Source organism: Numida meleagris, chromosome 14 (genome assembly GCF_002078875.1).
Source record: "Numida meleagris isolate 19003 breed g44 Domestic line chromosome 14, NumMel1.0, whole genome shotgun sequence".
In the NCBI taxonomy this organism is placed as follows: Eukaryota; Metazoa; Chordata; class Aves; order Galliformes; family Numididae; genus Numida; species Numida meleagris.
This window is the reverse complement of record NC_034422.1, coordinates 1,477,957-1,497,951: the sequence shown is the minus strand read 5'-3', so window position 1 is coordinate 1,497,951 and position 19,995 is coordinate 1,477,957. Positions and strand designations below refer to the sequence as shown.

The window sequence follows — 19,995 nt, the reverse complement described above, 5'->3', positions numbered from 1 at the left end:
GACAACAAAATAAAGTAATCCACCTCAGAGAAGGAAACATGTCAGTATTTATTTATCTGCATTGAAAACACATAGGGCTTCCCTTTGTTTTTATTCTATGAAAGATTGCTTACAGTTGTGTTCACTTAAAAGGCCATTATGTGCTAGGAAAAACATTTTTGCTTCTTCTTTAAGGAAGGGTTTGTCATCAAGCATAATAAGTTGGCTACATCAGCTCAGCAAAGAGTGATTATCAGCCACATTTAATCACAAATGCAGTCAATGCACTTTATCTAATTTCTTTTAATAGGCAAATTATCAAAAAAGCATCACTAGCAAAAATATGCTTCATTCCAAACTTTTCTTTAGGTTTTGGTCTTTGAGCCAGAAGATAGGGAACTATGCAAAACGGCTCACTACCTCTAGAGCGTGGTGCTAAATTTGTCCTTCTCTGGAAAAAGGAGACCAAGTGACAGCCTGTAAAGGAGGAGGAGAGAGGAATGATGCAGCTTGTAAGGGTATTTGTGGTACTTATCCTTGTGCTCTGATCCCTCTTTCTTACCAGCCTTCACTGCTCAAAAGCAGAATTACATCAACAGGCTGAAGAACTGATACAGAAGAGATAACACGATATTCCTCACACAAGCTACTCTCTTTCTCTCTGTATATTATACGTACGTATGGCTTGGCAGACAAATACATGTAATCGTCTCAGGTTGCCAAATGAACTCTTTTTTTTAGCTTTCCCACTGCAAGTCTACAAAGCTCTTTGTATGTATACCAGTCAGTCTATACTAACATCACCCTTTGAGGCTGAGGCTGAAACAGCAACCCTCAGGGTGAACACGCTGAACCCAGTTACCAATTAGTAAGCCTGCCTGGTGTCCTGGCTTAATCAGAAAGTGTCCTGGATCCATATTGCATCTATGGCTACGCACCTGATTGAATACCACAAGCTTGCCTTCCTGGCTCTCTGACTTTCTGCATCATGATCCAAATACCATCTATTGCTTACACAGCTCAAAACTGCTAGATGATGCCTGTAAATACAGTATTTTGAATTGGATAGCAAGTCATTTTTCACATAATAAATTGAAGACAATAGGATATTAAACTTCTTGGATACAGCGAACACGGTGTTTGCATGCTTCTTTTCATATACCAATCTTTGCTTCATTCAGTGGTCAGATCCAGCAAGCAAGGTTTATAATTATTGCAGTGAGGCTGAAATCTGAAACTGATGGTAGCTGGAATTCCATTATTTATCACCAACTGTGTTTTCAAAATGAAAAGGATACTAGAAGAGTTTTCCTCATCATTTAAGGAGCAATCTGTCTTACTCCAGTGTTGCTGCTTAGAAACAATCAATTATATATCTCTATCATATTTTTTCCATTATTTTTGTCATCCTCTTCTTGCTACTCTAGGGGTGACATTAGAGGAGCTGAGAAAATTAATCATAAGAAAACTTTATTTGGTATGTGTGTTTAAAGATTATCTTCACTGATATATAAAGATTTGGATGCATATTGTCAGTATACAAGCTAGATCTTTGATTTTCAAACTGCTTTTCTTAGGTCCTGGAGGGGGAACGAATATTCGCAATGAGTTCATGAGAAATAAGTGAGAAAAACAAGCCTGTTATCAGTGGGCTTGGCTTTGCACTGTGCTTCCAGAGGAAATGCTGTTAACTGTTTCAAAACTTCTAAGCTAAAGAGAAAACAGGCAAGACTCATGCCAAAGGAAAGGCTCTCTAATTGTCTGACCTCCGTTTTCTTGATAGGAAGATGCTGAGTGCTAGGAGATTTTTTTCTCCAACCCAAATGCTCTCAGGAGGTGCTAAAGCAAGTCAAACATAAGGAATTTTTCATTCATGTTAATTTTCACTAAAATATCTTTTGAGATGCTAATATGTTTTTTTTTTTTTTTCTGTTTTGCAAGCTAACATGTTAAGGAACCACTGAGCATGCAGTCTGGTGGCTAAAGGGTCTGATCCAGAAAAGCGCTAAGCACGCCCAGCTTCCACTGAAGCAAATGGGAGTTGGCACTGTGTCAGGAGAAGCCAACAAGAGGTGACACTTCTCAGCACCTCAGGATCGGGTCAAGACACTCGCAAAGCAGCAGTGCATGCTTGTCAGCAGGGCAGATGCATCAAGCTCAACAAAGGAATGCTGCAAAAGCGGATATGTTTTCGTAAGACGCATAGTGAGATCTACACTGTCGCGCAACGATGGCAAATGTTGTTGTTTGTTTTTACACTGTGACATTCACAAGACCCCTGTAATGAATTTTTCCTTAGCCTCAAGTTGTCTGGAATTAATTGGGAACAGATTCTCGCAGGCTACTGCCGCTCACTCACCTGCTCAGCTGCAGCATGGTAGTGGACTTTGGGATTGTTGCTGAAAGCCGGCCGGTACTTGTACATGGCAGGCGTAGGAGGGCTGATCAGTTTGGGTGAAAGGCCACTTTCTGGATAAGGAAAAAAACCAGACATTATATTGGAATGTGTGGACACCATATTATCATTCCTAAGCTCCTGCTATCCATGCTTCTCCGCAAACTGAGCTCCATTCTGTAAATAATGGAACTTGTGCTATTTTTGTGATGAATTCCACCAAAATCAACAGGGCCCCATGTGGAAATAACAGTGCCTGTATCCAGAGCAATAATCTAAAGAGAAGAAGAAAAGGTATGTTATATAAAGTGGTGTGACATACTTTGGTGAGTAGTATTTTTGCTGTATTTCAAATTACTGGTTATTTGGGTTCAATTCAGCAAATAGCTTTGTCTGAAGAAAGGAGATTTCTTACAGTCTCAAAGCTTTAATCTTTTCATAGATGAAATATTTGTTTCTTATGACTAAGCATTTTATGCTAATATTTCTGATTCCTTACTCCAAAATGACATTTTTCATCTTTAAATTGATCAAAAATTTAAGAAGGGGTATAAAAGAGTTTAAAAACTCTGCAAAACTGAAATGAAATATCCAGCTTGGGCTTGAATGAGGTACTTCAAGTTTTCTTTCCCCTTCCTGCTGTTTATTCTTCTAGCTCACAGCTCTTGTAAAAACAAAACCCTTCACCCAGATCCCCTTAGTGTTTTGAAAGAATAGTATAATATTTTAAAAAGACTAAAATATTTTCATATCATTGAAAATAAAACACTGATCATGCAACTATACCTTCACTGGTCCCCAGCTGCCCTTTCAACTCAGTATATTTGCTTTGATCTCCTTTGGGTGGGAGCGGTGGTTGCACATCCATACCTTTATCCTCCAGACCTTCCAGGCTAATTTTAGACTGCGAATGAGCAAAGAATCAATCACTACCCACAACAAAAACACAAAAAAAGCCCCACAAGGAAAAAAAAAAAGAGAGACAAGAACTCAACTTTAGAACGCAACAAGTTCTGAAACTCAACTTCTGTGGTCATTTCACCGGACCACAAACCTTCCTGCCGTCTGGAAGCTCATAACTTTCCTCAAAGTACCACAGCCAATCTGGTGGTTCAAGGGTTCCCACAATATGTATGATAAGGTAGTTAAAATTAATTCAAGTACAGAGGTGGAAATTCTTGGGACAAAAAGTAATGAACTATTTCAAAGAACAGCCTCTTCCAAAAGATGCCTGGAGGTCTGATGATAGATCAAGAGCTGCTGCTACTGAACCTGGGTTACTTTTAGAAGATAAAGTGTAAGGCAAGGACTCAATCTCCATCAAGTTCTCCAAGAAATGTGTCCTCTCAAGGAGATTTTCTATAACAAAGTCATTTCCATGCATTAGTTCCATAAGGACACGCTCATCAGAAGAAGCACATAATGACTGCCGCACCTTGCTCCGGTTGAGGTTGGCTTGGATCCCATTGTCACTGATCTTCACTGTGATCTGTCGTTCAGATAAATCAGGTCTGAGGAAAGGAGGCTTTACGCTCACAGCTAGCTTCTTCTTGGGCTCAACTATGTACCTGGTTAATTGTTCAATAGTTATCATTAAAATAAGCCAAAATCTTAAAATTAGACATAGAGACAAGACAATCTTCCTACTTGAAGCATGATTTACAGATGTGGAAAAATCTACATAAGTAAGCTCCATTTATTTCAGTGGATGTCAGCCCAAGTAATAATTAAAAAGCAATAAAAAGATCATTGGGGTTTTTAGTGAGCAAAAGGAGAGGATGTACTAAAAAAAAAAAAAGTAATTTTGGAAGCACTTATGGACAAGAGCACAAATCATGTGAAGAGAGAAGGAGAGGCCTACCACCAAAGGAAGCAAGTTACTAGATCTTACCTAGTTATCATGAAACAGCTTCCCTGCAGTGGAAGGTGGAGGAGACTGGGGGAATAAGACCCAGCACACGGGGAATTAACATGGAGAAGAAGATGTGTTGTCAGTTATAGCATACCACATGGTGACTTGCTTCTGTAGTGTGTTTAGAATGTTAACATGAATGGAAGTAAAAGAAACAGGCCTGTAGCAAGCAACAAATCTAAAGGGAAATGGATAATTTTAGATACTTAATTATTTTCCAGTGGACCATGATTCTGTAAGTGCAATTTGGCAATGGCTGTACAATGCATAAATAGCACAATACACAAGCTTTCTCCATTTTATCTAGTGAAAAGAACATTCTAGCAGCGACAGCTCAGTGTCTTTCAGTATGCAGGACAGTTTGAACAGGTCTCCACCAAACACAAAAATATGGCTTGCTAAAAGTCTGAGAATAGCAACGATGACATTGCTCACACACCTTGGAATATCTCCCAGCTTCTAACGCCCAGCTCTCTTAGAATACCTTGACCTGATTTTTAAGTTTTGGTAAGTTTGAAGCAGCTATTCCAGTGTCTCCATTTTAATAAAGGTAACAGACTTTTAGAACTTATTAGTTGTACAGCAAATAAAAAAAAAAAAAGACAGATAACAGTACTGAGGTCTGGGATTGCTCAGCATCCTGAAAAGGCCCAAATAAATCTTCTGGTAGTGATATTATTAACGTGTATACAGGCTGGACAGCTCAGCATCTAGGATATTTATACTCCATCTGATGTACTGCATTAAAATCCTGATTTCAAAATGTGAAGGGATAAATCAATTTCCGCGAAAATAGAAAGCCATAAATAAAATCCTACGTTCTATGATGCAGACCTGGTTGAAAATCTGTTTTATGATAATGAAAGTGACAGTGAGATTGAAAACCACAGCTGGCTTAAATTAGATTCAAGACTCAAGAGGAAATGCTGATTTTAGATTCCTTCTTTGTTTCCAGTAGGCTAGAATCCCTCACCTCTACTTGGACATTGACTGTACAGTGCAAAAAGTCACGCTGGAAGTACGATAACACACTGAAAGCTGTTACAGAAAGTCAGTGGATGAACAAGTTGGTAGGACAAGGCTATCAGCTCTTGGTATAAGTTGACTTGCTCATTCCAAATATCTATTTCTGTTGTGAGGATTACGAATTATATGAAGAAAGCAATTGCTTGGGCAGGTTACAGCAATGCAACAGAAAAGCTGCTACCACAGAGCTTTCTGGAACGTTTTGCTTTACTTCCCTGTTATTTTATCAACGGCAACTCCTCCACCTCCCTAACTCCCTTTCTCTTACCTGGGAGCCAAAGGACTGCAGAGCACGTGTTCCACATTTCCGCAGCATCCTCGGGTAAAAGGATTCACTCCCCCTCGAAATTTACCTGTCACCTGGAAACATATTCAGGACAGTGCTCACCTTCTGGTTTCATAGAAGTCATTGCCCAGCCCTCGGAAAGGCAAGGACAAGTATGCCTTGTTCTAACAATACTGTCTTGCCCAAACAGGAGACCATCGTTCTTCGAATGCCGCACTTTCTCCCCCCTGCTCTAACACACCCCCTCCACCAGCTACCACGCACACCAGCAAAAGAGCCTCTCCCAAGAGCACCGTCAGCTCAATACGAGTGCATTTCAAAGCTGCCACGTTCACCTCTCCATGCTGCTCCTGCATGAGTCGTGCCTGCTGTCAGCCAGACTTCCTGTTTTGGTCTCTTTCCTCCCCTGGTAACCTCCACTCCTCTACCCTGGTAAGTCCCATCCAAACAGAAAGGAATGACAGTTCTTAATGCTGGATGAGATCAATGTTTCTTCCAAATCATCCTCCTCCCCCTAGCAGCAATCGGTATGAACCACTGTCTCATGTGGGAGGGTGCCAGGAACTCCCCAGTGATCACCGTGCTTACTTGGAAATTAGCTACTTTAATAAAAGTCAAGTCTCATTAGACTGGCAGGATGTAGTCAAAGCTTCATAAACATTATAAAGGGTTTGTACTTAGCAGGCAGATACTTGAAAGTAACCATATGGGGATAAATACCAATAAAGCCAGAGAGATTAATAGTGGTTGCCAATAAAAGCATTATGTTGTTTTTTGCAAGTAATGCATTTTAATCAACTCACAGTCCTGATCTAGCACCAAGTTTAAAGAGTACCAGAAATACTTTAATTACTTGCACACAAAATAACAACGATTAAATGATTTTGCAATATATTATGCTGGCCTATTTGATACCACATAAAACTCTTTAAAAGGCCAAGAGAGACACGTTGGAAGTTTTGAGTGTTGGAAGAGTAACCTGACAACTAAAGCATGGACCTGGGACATCTGGCACATCAGCATTCATTCCTGGGCTTAAGCTAACTAGCTGCCAATGCTGGCAAAGCACTTCACATCTCTCTGTCCAGCTTCTTAAACACAACATGAAAATGAAATTTCTCTAACTCACAAATCACATTACTAATTGCAGCAATTTGGTTTCTAAAATAGAAGGGCTGCTCTGAAAGTAATGCCTCCTATTTCATTATGTTGGCCCACGACGTCAGAGGCGGATGTTGGTGGGATGGCAGCAGAGGTTGAACCTTCCCACCAATATCCCGTTACGTTTTGTTGCCGTGTGACAGATGGCAGCAGAGGGGCACTGACAGAATGGCATCTGACATCTGAGTGTGCATGGAGCAAAGGTGTGTCACTGAATTCCTCCATGAGGAAAAAGAATGGCACTTATCAACACTCATCAATGCTTGCTGAGCATTGATGGTGACCCAACAGTGTCTGTGAGTACAGTGAGGGGTTGGTGGTGAATTTCAGCAGTGGTGACAGAGACAGAGGGTCACCCCCCCGGTGCAGACTTTTATGAGTGCAGCATGCAGGCTCTTGTTCATTGCAGGCAAAAACACACAGCTAATCCTGGTGACCGTGTTGAAAAAGAGTGTTTTGTAGCTGAGAATTTGGTAGAGCAAATGATGTTATTGTACTCTTTGTATCTGTTGCAGTTTCCATGGAAATAAATAGGAAGCATTACTTTCAGAGTGACCTACACAGCCTGAGATACAGATGAAAAGCAGTCTCGGAAGGAAAGGTATTTATTTACTCTGTCCAGAAACTAAAAATACCAGGCTATGAGCAGATGTTGGTTATTTTAGTTCTATAAACTACTTTCAGAGGCATTCAGAAAGCTCACAAGCATCTATGTTCAGCCACCACGCGCTCCTAAATCACAATCTGTCTCAAAACCTACAAGCTCTGGAATGAACAAACACCAAGAATGTACAGTAAAACACCACATGTCTGCACCACTGGCCTACAAAAATGTCATGGGAAAAGGGGACAAGCGCGCTGAGAGTACTGTAACTGGAGACCTGACTGCAGATAACTAATAGTGTAGAAAAGAAAATCAATACTAAGACTACAGGAGAAAAGGGAATGTTTTAAAACAACAGCGAAGTCAGAAGCAGATCTCCTATCTATCACTGCTAGTCTGTTATCCTAATTACTTAGGTAAGAGAGGTACCTGAAGGCTGGGAATGCCCACCCTCTGGCTGTAGCTACACAGTACATATGACTGCACAGAAATTAAGACACGGTTACATGTGATTTTCAGAAAGCAGCATGGAAAGACAAGTTAATCTCAAGTGGTTTGGTAGCTCAAGAAACCAAACCAGCCTAGGATGCCTTTTTCAATAGTTATTTTGATCAGGTTAAATGCAAAATTCTCAACCTATCCAAATCTCAGTAAAGCCAAAAACAGAATAAGTTTTGTTTTCTAATTTCTTCAAATTTATTTCCTTCCTCCTCAGCCTCAAATTTTTGTGGACAATTTTAACCCCTGCACAGAAACAAGCCTCAGATAGAACGTGATTTGGGCTGAGAGACTAAAATGCCTTGGGTTTCACGTTACTATTGTTAGCACTATTAATATATCGCCAAAATCAATTTAAAAATTAAGACCAGCTGACTCCCAGCAAGACTAAGATAGGCACAGCAAAGCATTTACGGATTTTCAGCTACAGTAAGCCTGCTTTGTTCAAAGGCCGCGTTAGGCAACAATTCAGGATGACTTCAGATTATTTGCCTGTGTTAACTTCTCACACTATTCATGGCTTTTATGCATGGTTTTATTGTCTCTTGCAGGATAGGAGACAATCTCATCCCAGTTTACAAAGATCTAGCCTCAGACAGCTCACTGGCACGCTGCATGCCCCAGCTGAGCTATCCGCCCTTACAAATGGCAGAGGCATGCTATCGATCCCATGACTAGATCTCTATCACCTGTTTCACGCTATCGATGTATGCATGCATGTATATATGCAGATGCCACACAGGGTCTGAATATTATACACGTGAGTAACTGCAAGGGGACTAAAGTTTTACAGGTTTTTTGGCACAAGATGCTGTGTCAGCACTTGGTTTGGAGATGCAAAACAAGTTAGGTCCAATAGCCTCTGTGTGCGTGTGCATGCACATACACATGAGAACAAGGGAGACAAAGAGAGAGAGACAAAGAGCTAGCTCAGACCTTATTAAGAGCATGTGGGTTGGCTGGGGGAGTTCAAATATCAGGAGATAGGGCAAAGACTTGATTTAATCTTTTCCTTTCTTTCTTTTGTTTAGTCTCATGATTTGTTCAGTCTGCCTCATAAAGCTTGAACTTCTGGAGTTGACGGTACTCACCACATAAAACCTATTTCAAGGACACGAGTAGATTTTAAATGGTAAATAAGTCTTTGTGGTTAGGAGAAGGGGGACATCTGCACTTGTAGTGCATTCAAGAAAAGAAGTGAAAATGAAAAATGAGGCAAACTTCCTAGATCCTCACAAAACCCCCAAGAAGAGTGTTAGTTTTTTTATTTGTACAAGCTGACTTGCTGACTTTTCTTTCCAAGTCAACATCTTAGCTACAAACACAGAGAAAAGACTGCTTCTTACCTGTTCATTGGTTGTGCGTCCTCGTGCCACTAGAACAATATGGAAACCAGTGAGACCAATGACTGGAATAAAGAATAACCCAGCCACACACATGACAGCCATTCTGTACCCAGGAGTTAAAGAAACCGGAGTGAGTGAAGGGAAAATGACACTATGAAGAATAAGGAGAGGAAAAGGAGAAAAAATCTTGGAAATAAGGAACATGTTCCCCATCTTCAATTAGGCTAATTAAATTTTACCACCAATAAGTCCATCTATTCCTAGCATCAGTCCTTATCATTGAGGTTGTTCAAAAATAAAGTGAACTCAGTGATGCTGGCTTCAACTTGTGAAGACTGTTCTGCACTAAACCATCAAAGAGAGTAGCAATCCTCAGAGTGTTAGTGTACTACACTATCATGAAGATGAAATGCCTCCAGGACAAACACTACTGTGTCGTCTGTTTTAAACGCAGTAAAGGGTACTCAACAGTATAGAGTCACACCCAATTGGAAGTGAAATTCAGGGAGGCACTGCATCTTTCTGCTGCGTGCCTTAGCAATGACTGAGATAGACAACAGGTTGGGCACAGTTTTGAGGGTAACCATAGGTCAGATGAGTAGAGAGGAAATAGTGTCCTAAGCATTTACAGGGGAGAAGCAACGGGAATCAGGAGAGGAGTAAACCTGCACCAATTCCAGGAAGACAAATCTTCATATCCACTCTTTCACATTTTCCTCTAGGCCACCTTGTGTCTCTGAAGACCAAGAAGAAGGATACGTAATGGTGGTATGAGCTGCTCCCAGCTTTTCCATGTGGTTCAATACGAAAATCAGGCCAAAGGTGAATACTCCAACCATGTGCGTACTTAAGGACAGCAAGAAGAGAAAAAAATAGCGATAGTTCCTCCGTCCTATGCAATTGTTGACCCATGGGCAGTGATGGTCAAAATCCTTGTAAAGAAAGGGAGAGACAGGGAACAATATCCAAACAGTGAAAGGAAATAGCTTTTCTTAGAGGTAAATCTGAACCATTGTCATGTAAAATCGCATCAAGCTAGTTCTGAAGCTTTACAAACCAGGTACGTTCTCTTTATAAGGCTCTTCTTAGCACCAAATGGTTTCTTTATATATGAATGGAGAGGTGCATAGAGTTAAGAGAACACAAAGCAACATAAAACTGGCTATTTATGCGCTGGCAGCAGATGCACTCATTTTTTTTTTTATCATCCATCAGGAGCCAATTACAATGAAGTTATCATACCCTATAATATTCTGAAGATGCAATATTGACTGCAGAACTCTCTCCCCATTTCTGAATTTATATGTAGCTGAACTTTAAATAGCGAGCCTCAAGAAAAATACTTTTCTACCAAGCAGGTCCCCACAGATGCTTATATTTGTAAGTTTTGCCCAATGTATTTACCAAAACCTTACTAAATAAAATAAATTGATTAGTTTTCTCAAAGCACATCAGAAAATGCCAGAGGTGATTTACTAAAGATCATTTCAGGCTATGCTTGAAATGCTGACATAGCGTATGTCTATGATGCGAATCTGGTTGTACACTGCCTAAAATATCTACAGATTATGAAACTGTATAAATACCCACTGTGAACACTTCAGTAAGGAAAAAAATCCAACTACTTTTGTCATGGATTTATTTTTTAGTCCATCTGGTCACAGCAGGCTTTGGGTTTCAACCGCTTTCATTTCTGCAAGCGTTGTCATTTTTTGTTGTTAGGTTATTTTTATCAAACTGGCTCAAAAGTTTTATATTCAGGCTAAGAACTTTCATAGCACATTCTACACTGAAAGTCAAAAGAGGTGAATTCCAACCCTGAACGGGTCCCACACTGAAAAGCCAGCAGAATCACTCTTACCACTGTCTTCAAGCTCTTGTAGAATAGACAGGTGAATAGAAATAAGCACCACAAGAATCAATAAAGTATGCTGTTTAAGATCACTATTTATTGACTCAGAAGCTATTAATGCTTTCTGCCTATATTTCTTCACAGCAACCATGATTTAATTATACAAGCAGCGTTTCATTCTTGCCCATCAGAACAGTAAGAAGCATTGAACTAATCCGACTATCAACAAATCTTCTTGAGAAGCAGGCAGTCACCTTGCGTTCTGCTGGTTTATTTGGATTACTTTTGGATTCTCTCCCATTTTCATTTCTGCTGCAGAATTGCCTCCCCTGGAGGCCCCATGGCAGCATGAAATCGCAAGTGTTTATACCACTTTGTGTTTTGGGCAATCTTTTTCTGAGAAAACTTCATTTCTTGAAAATGGATTTTCATGCTAAGCCACTGGGGAGAGGAGAAGAAAGAAATTCCATGGGACAACTGAGAAGTGACCATCATCTAAACACTCCTTGGAATCTAGAAATAGTGAAAACATTTGTTTTAAAACTAGGAATATATGAGTCAGGTTTTCTCCAAAAAATCCAGCTCTATTTAACAATACATAGCAGATTAATGAAATGGTGTGACAATGAACAAATAGTTGTGGTTATTCTCTTCTACCCAGGGACTTCAGTAGCTCCTTACTCTCCATCTTCTCAGATCCAGCATCCTCCTAAGGATTTTCTCCTGAAGGAGAAAATGACTGACACAAGATAAATCCCGTCAGCCTTTCTAACACAAGCAACTGTGCTGCTTTCTTTGGGACTATTCCCTTGCTTTTGGCAAAGAGGATTAGGACAAAGATGGTGTATACAGCATTCTAGCCGACACTGCTATTTTTTGCTTTCTGATTAGCAGTTCCTTTGATTTTAATGGCACAGCTGAATATATTTTAGGTACATTAAAAAAAATCACCTTTCTCTTTGGGAAAAAAAAAAAAAAAGACCTTGCATCAGAAATGATCCTTAACAAGTGGAATTTTTAGCTTAGCAATAAAAACTCCCCCCAGGCAACACAAGTACTGTGGATACAGCACTCTGTACTTAGAATTTTAGGAGATGTCTACAGCCCAAAAGCACTCCTTACTGTTTGGGGGTTATTTTTAAATATCCTGTGCGCTTTACCAAGACCTCAGGGTTATTAAGAAACATGAAAGCCCCATAATTCAGAGGGACTAACATTAGAAGCATGACTGAGTTCATGCTCCAAGCTGAGGTGTTGACGTAAACGTAGAGCCCTTCCACGGGGTGGAGAACTACACAGAATTCTGACTGATTTCCACACACCCCCAGGGATCTTAAGGCTCATCACTTAATTTCCAACAAACTGGTGCCTACATTCGTGGACAAACAGACAAGCAAGAATAGTTCACCCTGGATTTTCTGCTCTCTTGAACTTTGCCTCTCCATAAACTCTCCCGTTCACCCCTTTTTTACATTCATGATCCCTAAGCTACCTCCAGAAAGACATAGCCAGGATTATAAACATCTTAACCTAATTATCATCAGCAACAAAGCTGACATCAAACAATATTGCATATGTAACATACATCATAACAGAAGGCTGTGTTTCAAATGGTACTAATTAGTAGAAGACCACCAAGAAGGTTAGAGCTGGGAACTCCCAAGAACTGAAATACTGGGGGAGGGACCCAAATGCACATTTCCAGTAGCACTTGCAACTCCATCACCAGGCCAAAGGCAACACAATCAACAGCACTGTTACCTCAACACAGTTGTCACAGACGCTGCAGTGAGAGCAGCGTGGAGGACGGTAGAAGTGGCAGGTGGCACACCATTTCATCCGTACTTGGATTCCTTTAATCTCCACATTCTTGTAGAGTGGAGCTCGGAAGTCATCATCTTTATCTTCATCTTCATCTGCTGCTCAATGCAAAACTAAAAGTTACTGGAAATAACAGAGAGTAACGATAAAATATCCAATCCAGTCAGTGCCTTGGATGCAGGGGCACTGCATGTGCTCTTGGGCTTGTCAAAGAAACAGAGAGTGGTGGAAGTGATGGACTGTCAGAACAGGTTGTCCTGGCTGCAGAACACATCAGTGATCTGGGCTTGTTTCTGCACCCGAGGCAACACTCCCATGGGAGCACCAGGCAGCCAGTCCAGAGCCTGGATGAAGAGAAGTGTTTGAGTCTTATCTTAGCCAGCAGTTACAGGCAGAACGGATGGGATGAGATGCAGACTAGAGTCAAAGAGGAAATGGAAATCAAGAAATCATTCAAGCCCCTCTTGCGAGACATTCTGCTGCATGCATTTAAGATGAATTCAATGCTAGTCTACCAGCGCATAAACCACAAGAAATTACATTAAGAAATATTAAAATAGGGTTTTGTTAGCTCAAACCCCCAAATCAACCCAGATGACCCCAGGTGATAATTTATCAAGCACTCCAGTGCCAGTCCACCACCATCCCAAAGTCCTTTTGCTCCTGGGAGCATGATGCCACAGTGAGAAGCAATTTGTGTGCCTGCAATGAGTCCTGGCACCAGTGTCTGCTTCCTTATAGCATATCTCCTGCTCACTTCTTCATAGCGTACCCTGAATATTCTTACTTTAGTAGCAGTATGTAACTGGTTTGATCTCACTTCTCTCAAAGGCAGTATAATCTAGCAATCTGAGCACAGGACTGGAAGTCAGCAAGTCCTATATTTTAATTTTCTCACTCTGTGACCTTGGCATAAGCCATTTAGCCTCTCTTTGCCATAAGTAAGATGGGGAGGACAATATGGCAGTCATCTTATTAACGAGAACCCAGCGTGTGGATGGCTTATAGTCTCAACCAAGTGCTGCCCTGTTTAAAGAAAGAGGCCATTTAAAAATAAATGCAAAATATAAAAGCCAGTCTAGAATGGACAAATGTAGCTTGGGAAGAAAAGGAAAGAATGAGAATGATGTTCACAAAAGCTCATCTTTTATTCTAGATTCCTTGATCTTTATTTGTTTCCTTCTGACAGAGAATATGTAAGTAGTTAACATCTACTTAACACCTGGTTAAACAATGCAGTGCAGCTGGCATTGACAGACTCCAAATTAGGTGGAAATTGATAATATTATCCCAGTGGGCCATCAATAACTGTCATGTTGTTCTATATTAAATCTTCTCTAAATGTGTTAGCCCTACTAAAATGATCAAATTTCCACTGACTTCAGGAGGAGCTTTTCCCTTCACTTAGATGAGTCTGGGATCTGGCTCAGCTACAATATTTACCTTGCAAGAATATTCTCTGGATTAATGTTTGTGCATGGAAGCAGACTGCTGCACTGGCACCGCTCCCCACAATTTTCCTTCATAAACGATCAGTGACAGTCAGTGGGAGCCAGACTCTAAATCCCTTAGGGCACTTCTGTTAATACAATCTTTGGGTTCTTCAACACTTCAAATTAGTCCACACTGTACAATACATGTGTGGGCATATGAGAACAAGACATGAGAGTGGTCAAACCATTTAAGTTCTTGTAAAAATACCAACTACACAGTCAAAAAGTCAGTAAGTTGTACATACTTACATACAGCGGTATATGCTTGTATAAACACATTAGTCTTGCAGAATTGACGCACAACTGAAGAGCACAGAATTGACACAGAACTGAAGAGTATTTATAGAATATTCACATAAAAAATACTGGAAGTCAGTTTGTAGTTGTTATTTATAATTACCCAGCAACAAACATGGCCAAACTCAATTCAGACTGTAAATTAGATTGGTCAGGGTAGCCTCGGTTTCAGTGAGTTCCCTTTCTTCCCATTCACTGTAGTGTATTACTGGCAGCTCACCTGCACAGAGCAAGTCCTGGTTCATACCAGGATCATTCAGAGAGCCAGCAAATTAAAAAAAAGAATCAATAAATGAGTAATGGATCTGGGAGGTTCATTCAGGCCCTGTTCAATAATACAAGAAAAAGGTGGGTTTACTTCCCCCATGCCAGAGAACCTGTAAGCTCATACGATACAGCTAGAGATGCCCTTCTTACCAGTTTTAGGTGAGCAGAAGACATTAGCAGAGGGTGGTACCTTACCACTCAGATTCTCTCACTATTACTTGCTGACACTAGGCAACCAAATCTCCTGGTTTTATAACATGTCTCATGATTTTTGGCAGCTTCCTTAAAGGAATCCTGAGATTTCTTAAGACTGTTTTTGTATTGCTTTTCTGTTGTTTTTAAAGTAAATTTGTAACTATCAGAAATGTGCTAAAAAGCTTGAAAACCAGGAAGATTAAATCTGTAATTTCAACAGCAGAAAGCAAATAGATCCATTGCATATCATTTTAAATCACTCCTACAGTTTTTGAACTCCTTGGGTTGCAGCTCTGTGGGTGGCGTGGGGTGGTGATAGCTTTTTTAGCATGCACACTTGTGATCTGAAATAACATCTGCTCCCCTTTCCTCCCAGCACTGGTATTTATAGTCCTCCATCTTTCCCTTATCAGATTGCTTCCTTCACACATCTACACTTTTACCCCCTCATTTTCTTCAAGTATGACTCCCATCTCTTCCTGCATTTTCCCCACTCCCAACCTCTTCCAGATAAGTACATGCAAGGCACAGAGAGATAAGCCTACAGCCACAAGCAAACAGAAAGGGATAGAAGAAAGGCGAGCTTTAGGACACTCCTCCTCTTTGCTTTGCTCCTGACTCCCTTCAATTAAGGGAACTGGGAATGGAAAGAAGTTGGTGAGAATTAATTAATGGTTGGACTAGGTGATCTTAGTGGTCTTTCCAAACCTTATTGATGCTATGAATGTTTCAAAGTTTCCATTTGATCTCTGTATCCTTTTCTCCTTTAAAGGCAAAGACCAAACTAAAGAGCTTGTTGGCAGGAGGAAGCTAGAGAAGTTTAAAGAAAGGCATGAATTTACAATTTGCTCAGTCCTGATCACACTCAGGGCACAGTAAGTGTCCAGCAGCAAGCTCCTCTTTGAGGAAACCACGCTGTAAAAAAGATATTAGATTCGCAAACCCAGATGTTCAAACCTGAATAACATTGTTTCAACTCTCCTCCTTCTGAAGAGAAAGAGCATGGATGCCATCAATATCCTCACAGCATATTCAAGCATAGTTATCTCTAATGAGAGGGAGGAATTGAAAAATGCAGGAAACTAGATAAAAGCGCTATGTGCTTATGCTCTTTTGAAAATCTCACTAGCACGCAGTTGTACCTTTATGCACATCATCCTGCACAAATGACTGAATACTGCCTCTACACACAATTATTTCCTTAACTGGAGCGCTGCAGTACTTGCTCAGGGGTTCAAAAGGCTCAGCTGGAGGGAAGGGCAGACAGAAGTTCATCATTATGCCCCGCTACCTGGAGAAACCTGGCACTCGCTATTCAGGGGAGCTGGCAGGACAGGCACCTTGTTCTTGTCAGGTGCAACGGCAATTCGGAATAGCTTTTATAGTCACAGAATAGAGGTGAGCAAGAATACCTTGAAAAGAGCACAGATCCACTGGTTTAGCATGACTGCCTACAGCAGTCTCTGATGCAAACTGCATGTGAATAATTACTGGCAGACAGATAAAATGAGGTGATAATTCTCTCATTAGGTTGTGTTAAGAGAGAGAGCTCCACTGTGGTTCCCATTACATGAGCGAGCGATCTTTATCTTATTTAATCAGCTATGCATCCATACTAATTTAAGCAGGGATATCTTTGAAATGTACACATTTTTAGACGCTCTGAAGCAAGCCTTAATCATTACCTTTTCTAGCATTCAATGGTTACGCATTTGTTTTGAGGCTTTTTGGAAGGAAAGACTGCTTTGATGAAGATGTTTCAGAAAGTTCAGCCTCTCCCCTCAGCCACATTCAACTTCCTACTGTGAAGACAGCAACTTAAATCCAGTGTGCCAGCATGACACAGGGGATGGCAACTGCAATCACATCAGTCAGGAGAGCTGCTCAAAGGAGAACGATTCTGTGCAGCACTGTACCCTCAACTGCCAGCCCCAGCAAGTGCAAGGACAACTGACACCGCCCCGCTCAGAAGCTGGGAGGTCTCAGAAGCACTTCACTACTGTAACCTCTACTGCCAGCTGAGGGTAAAAGATAATACGTAAACAAATAAAAAGCCTACAAGAAAGATTATCAGAAAAAAAAAGGGGAGGGGGGCACCCACCAGTCCCATTTTCTGTTACCTCGTGGAAAAACTCCAGGGTCCATGAAAGTTGCCATGCTGAAGTTTGCCAGCACAAACAAGAACACGAGCCCATTGTACACCGGGATGGCTGGGGAGATGGCTTTTGTCAGCCAGGGGCACCTGTGGAGGAGAAAAGTTATAGGTGAGGGCTCTTTTGGCTGTATCGAGCAGTTTCTTCCCATTCACCAGCATCACAAAAGTAGTCTCATCCGCTCTCCATCAGCCATTGAGCAAGGCCAAATTCGCAATTTAACATCAGAAATTTCAATTGCCTGTTTCAGCGCTGCAGCCACCTTTTGTAAAGACGCTTTGTTCCACAGCACAGAAAGCACCAGCTGCTCACGTGGCTTGTGGGGCTTTGCAACTCTATTCCTTTATTTGCAACCTGGCACTTTGCTTCTCCATGTAAAAGCTGCATCCTATTGTTGCATTTCTGTTTATCGCGTATACTGCCTTGTTACAGTCGGTGCTCAGTTCCCACTGGCAGAAAGCAGAACAGGATTCTTACACCCTTGATCACCACAGCAGGTACAATGCGAAGGACGTTCACTTCCCACAGCACCTTCCTGAGTGGTTTTCAACTCTAAATAACAGCCAAAACCAACACTGTGAAACCTCTCCCCAGTGGAAATCTGATGGGAGCATGAGCTCTGCAGGTGGCTGCAGCACCTGGGAATGCCAAAAAGAAAGTGAATGGCAACTGCCATGAGGATACCGCTCCAAAATGCTAAAAGACACAGCACAGCCAGCACATGTAACAGAGGGGGACAAAAGGACAAGGAGATAAAGAAGGGGACTTTGGAAAGAGCACAGAGAAACGCCTGTTAGTAACAGGACAGTTGCTCCAGCTGCAGAGATCACTTCCCATTGCAGAGGAGGGCAGGACCAAGACAGGTAACTTGATCCAATAAAATGCAGCATTTACTCACTCAGCCCTTTACAGCCTCTCTAAAGCTTACCTCTAAGCACTACACCAAACTTACTCCTCTTTCGGTTCCCACCTGCCCTGCCAGCAGGCACCCCAGCAAGCTGCTCAGCCCGTCAGCAGCCACCGTACACATAAACCAAGCATTAACCCACACATTCCAGATCACATTTTGCCTCAGTTACATCTACAGCTGGATCAGGCTGTCTGCCAGGCGGAAGCCTGCAGAGAGGAAAAAAAAAAAAATGCACACCCAACCTTCTTCCAAATCTAATTCGCACTGCTTGTGCTACCGACAGCTGAGAATGGTGTTACTGACCTTGAAGAGACACTGTTAAACACCTGTGCTCTTGTGGCCAGTATTAGAAGGACACCACGTTTTCTCCCATTTCTTTGTAAGCAGGCAGGAAGAGATTTTTTCTTACAGATAGCTGCTAATTCACAGAAAGATTATATGCAGACTCCCTCAGATGATTTATGTAAGGAGGAGTTAATGTTCTCATTTGTCATTTCCTTTGTCATGTACTCAACAAATACACCAAAATACTACAAAAAACTTGAGCCATAAGCTAAACTAAACAGCTCATTTAATGGGTAAATACCATGTCTGAAAATACTTCATGGAAGCTGAAATAGAGGATAGAGTGAGTCACTGTACGTACTAGCCAGAAGGTCTGTGCACCATCCTTCCATGTTTTCTTCCCAGAATGTTTATGTAGTATTAGATATTACATAACATTTTAGATGGGTCAGAAGAGGCCTCATTTGTTAACTGGGCTGATCAATAAAAACAGATGTGAGATCAAGCCCTGATTCATAACTGCCAAATGGTCTGAAAGAGAAAATCAAACTGCTGATAGGACTGACAAAACATGATGCATCCTCCCTGTCCCTCTCCTCCAATGCATACACAGTTTCAGCCAAAGTAACAGAAATTGTAATCCAAGTCTGGCAGGCTGGTTTCATCACTATCCCATCAGGCAAAACTCTGGTTTCCAACCTTCTGTACTCTGCCCTGAGAAGGAAGCAGCAGAAACATCGGGACAGGCCCTGCAGAGAGCTTACATCGGATATTTCCCCCCTCTGGGAGAGCTGCTTCCAGCAGCAGTAACGCTCGTCTCTGGGACAAATCTAGATGAACTTTTTATAGGCTTTTCTTAACAGAAGCTGTTACGAATTCAGATAAACACCACACGGATTCAAAGCTTTCTTTGGTTGGCTGGCAAATCCAAGGTTTCAAGAGGCTATGGCCTTTGTGTCATCAACTCGTCTCACTGTGGAATCACACAGCACAGAGGGTGCCATAAACTTTACAGAGCCAACTACAGAGCCAAGAGCAGTGCGTAGTCCCCTCATGGACTGTATGAACCCAATTTTTCTGAGAGAAAAACAACTCCAAAACTTCTGGTGTGTGCTGACAACCAGGAGAAAAAAACAAGTCATAACCCAGGACACTTTCTATTACAGCTTAATCGTTGCCAAAGGAAGCTGCACCCTTTGCACCTGCTGCAGCAGCCACAGAACCATCATCATTGCAGAAGTCAAAGGCAATGCCCATGGAAAAGTCAAGTGACAGGACCAGCACCAGAAGTGTGGGGACTTGCCTTGTGCCCGAGCAGCCCCGCGTGCCTCACCCGGCACATCTACAGCTCCACAGACACACTGCTCCCCACAGGCGTTACTCCTCACCCCACTCAACAATGACCTTGCAGGCAACCACACTAGCATTTCTATTCTCAAAGGAACTGCATTGTTGGTGCTCGGTTCTAACTTAATTTATATTCCTCACTGGAACCAGGAGCCCCAGTGGATAATA

General features: G+C 41.5%; 1 protein-coding gene across 7 annotated transcripts in view; it reads right to left on the bottom strand.

The window, feature by feature from the left end:
- ZDHHC8 (zinc finger DHHC-type containing 8) overlaps positions 1 to 19,995 on the bottom strand; it is a 93,866-nt gene that overhangs the window by 9,641 nt on the left and 64,230 nt on the right. For 3 of the 7 annotated variants that reach the window (XR_002443467.1, XM_021412901.1, XM_021412898.1), the window contains 9 exons: positions 17,253 to 17,374; positions 12,821 to 12,978; positions 9,967 to 10,139; positions 9,208 to 9,310; positions 5,581 to 5,672; positions 4,266 to 4,310; positions 3,810 to 3,942; positions 3,161 to 3,278; positions 2,339 to 2,448 (listed from right to left, as the gene is read on the bottom strand). Coding sequence is in view for 6 of the 7 variants with exons in the window: in XM_021412898.1 (XP_021268573.1) it covers positions 2,339 to 2,448; positions 3,161 to 3,278; positions 3,810 to 3,942; positions 4,266 to 4,310; positions 5,581 to 5,672; positions 9,208 to 9,310; positions 9,967 to 10,139; positions 12,821 to 12,978; positions 17,253 to 17,374 (1,054 nt within the window). In the remaining variant the exon portion in view is untranslated. Of the gene's footprint in view, positions 1 to 2,338; positions 2,449 to 3,160; positions 3,279 to 3,809; positions 3,943 to 4,265; positions 4,311 to 5,580; positions 5,673 to 9,207; positions 9,311 to 9,966; positions 11,573 to 12,820; positions 13,004 to 17,252; positions 17,378 to 19,995 lie in introns of those variants that run through there. The other 4 variants (XM_021412899.1, XM_021412903.1, XM_021412900.1 and 1 more) reach the window with 4 other exon arrangements.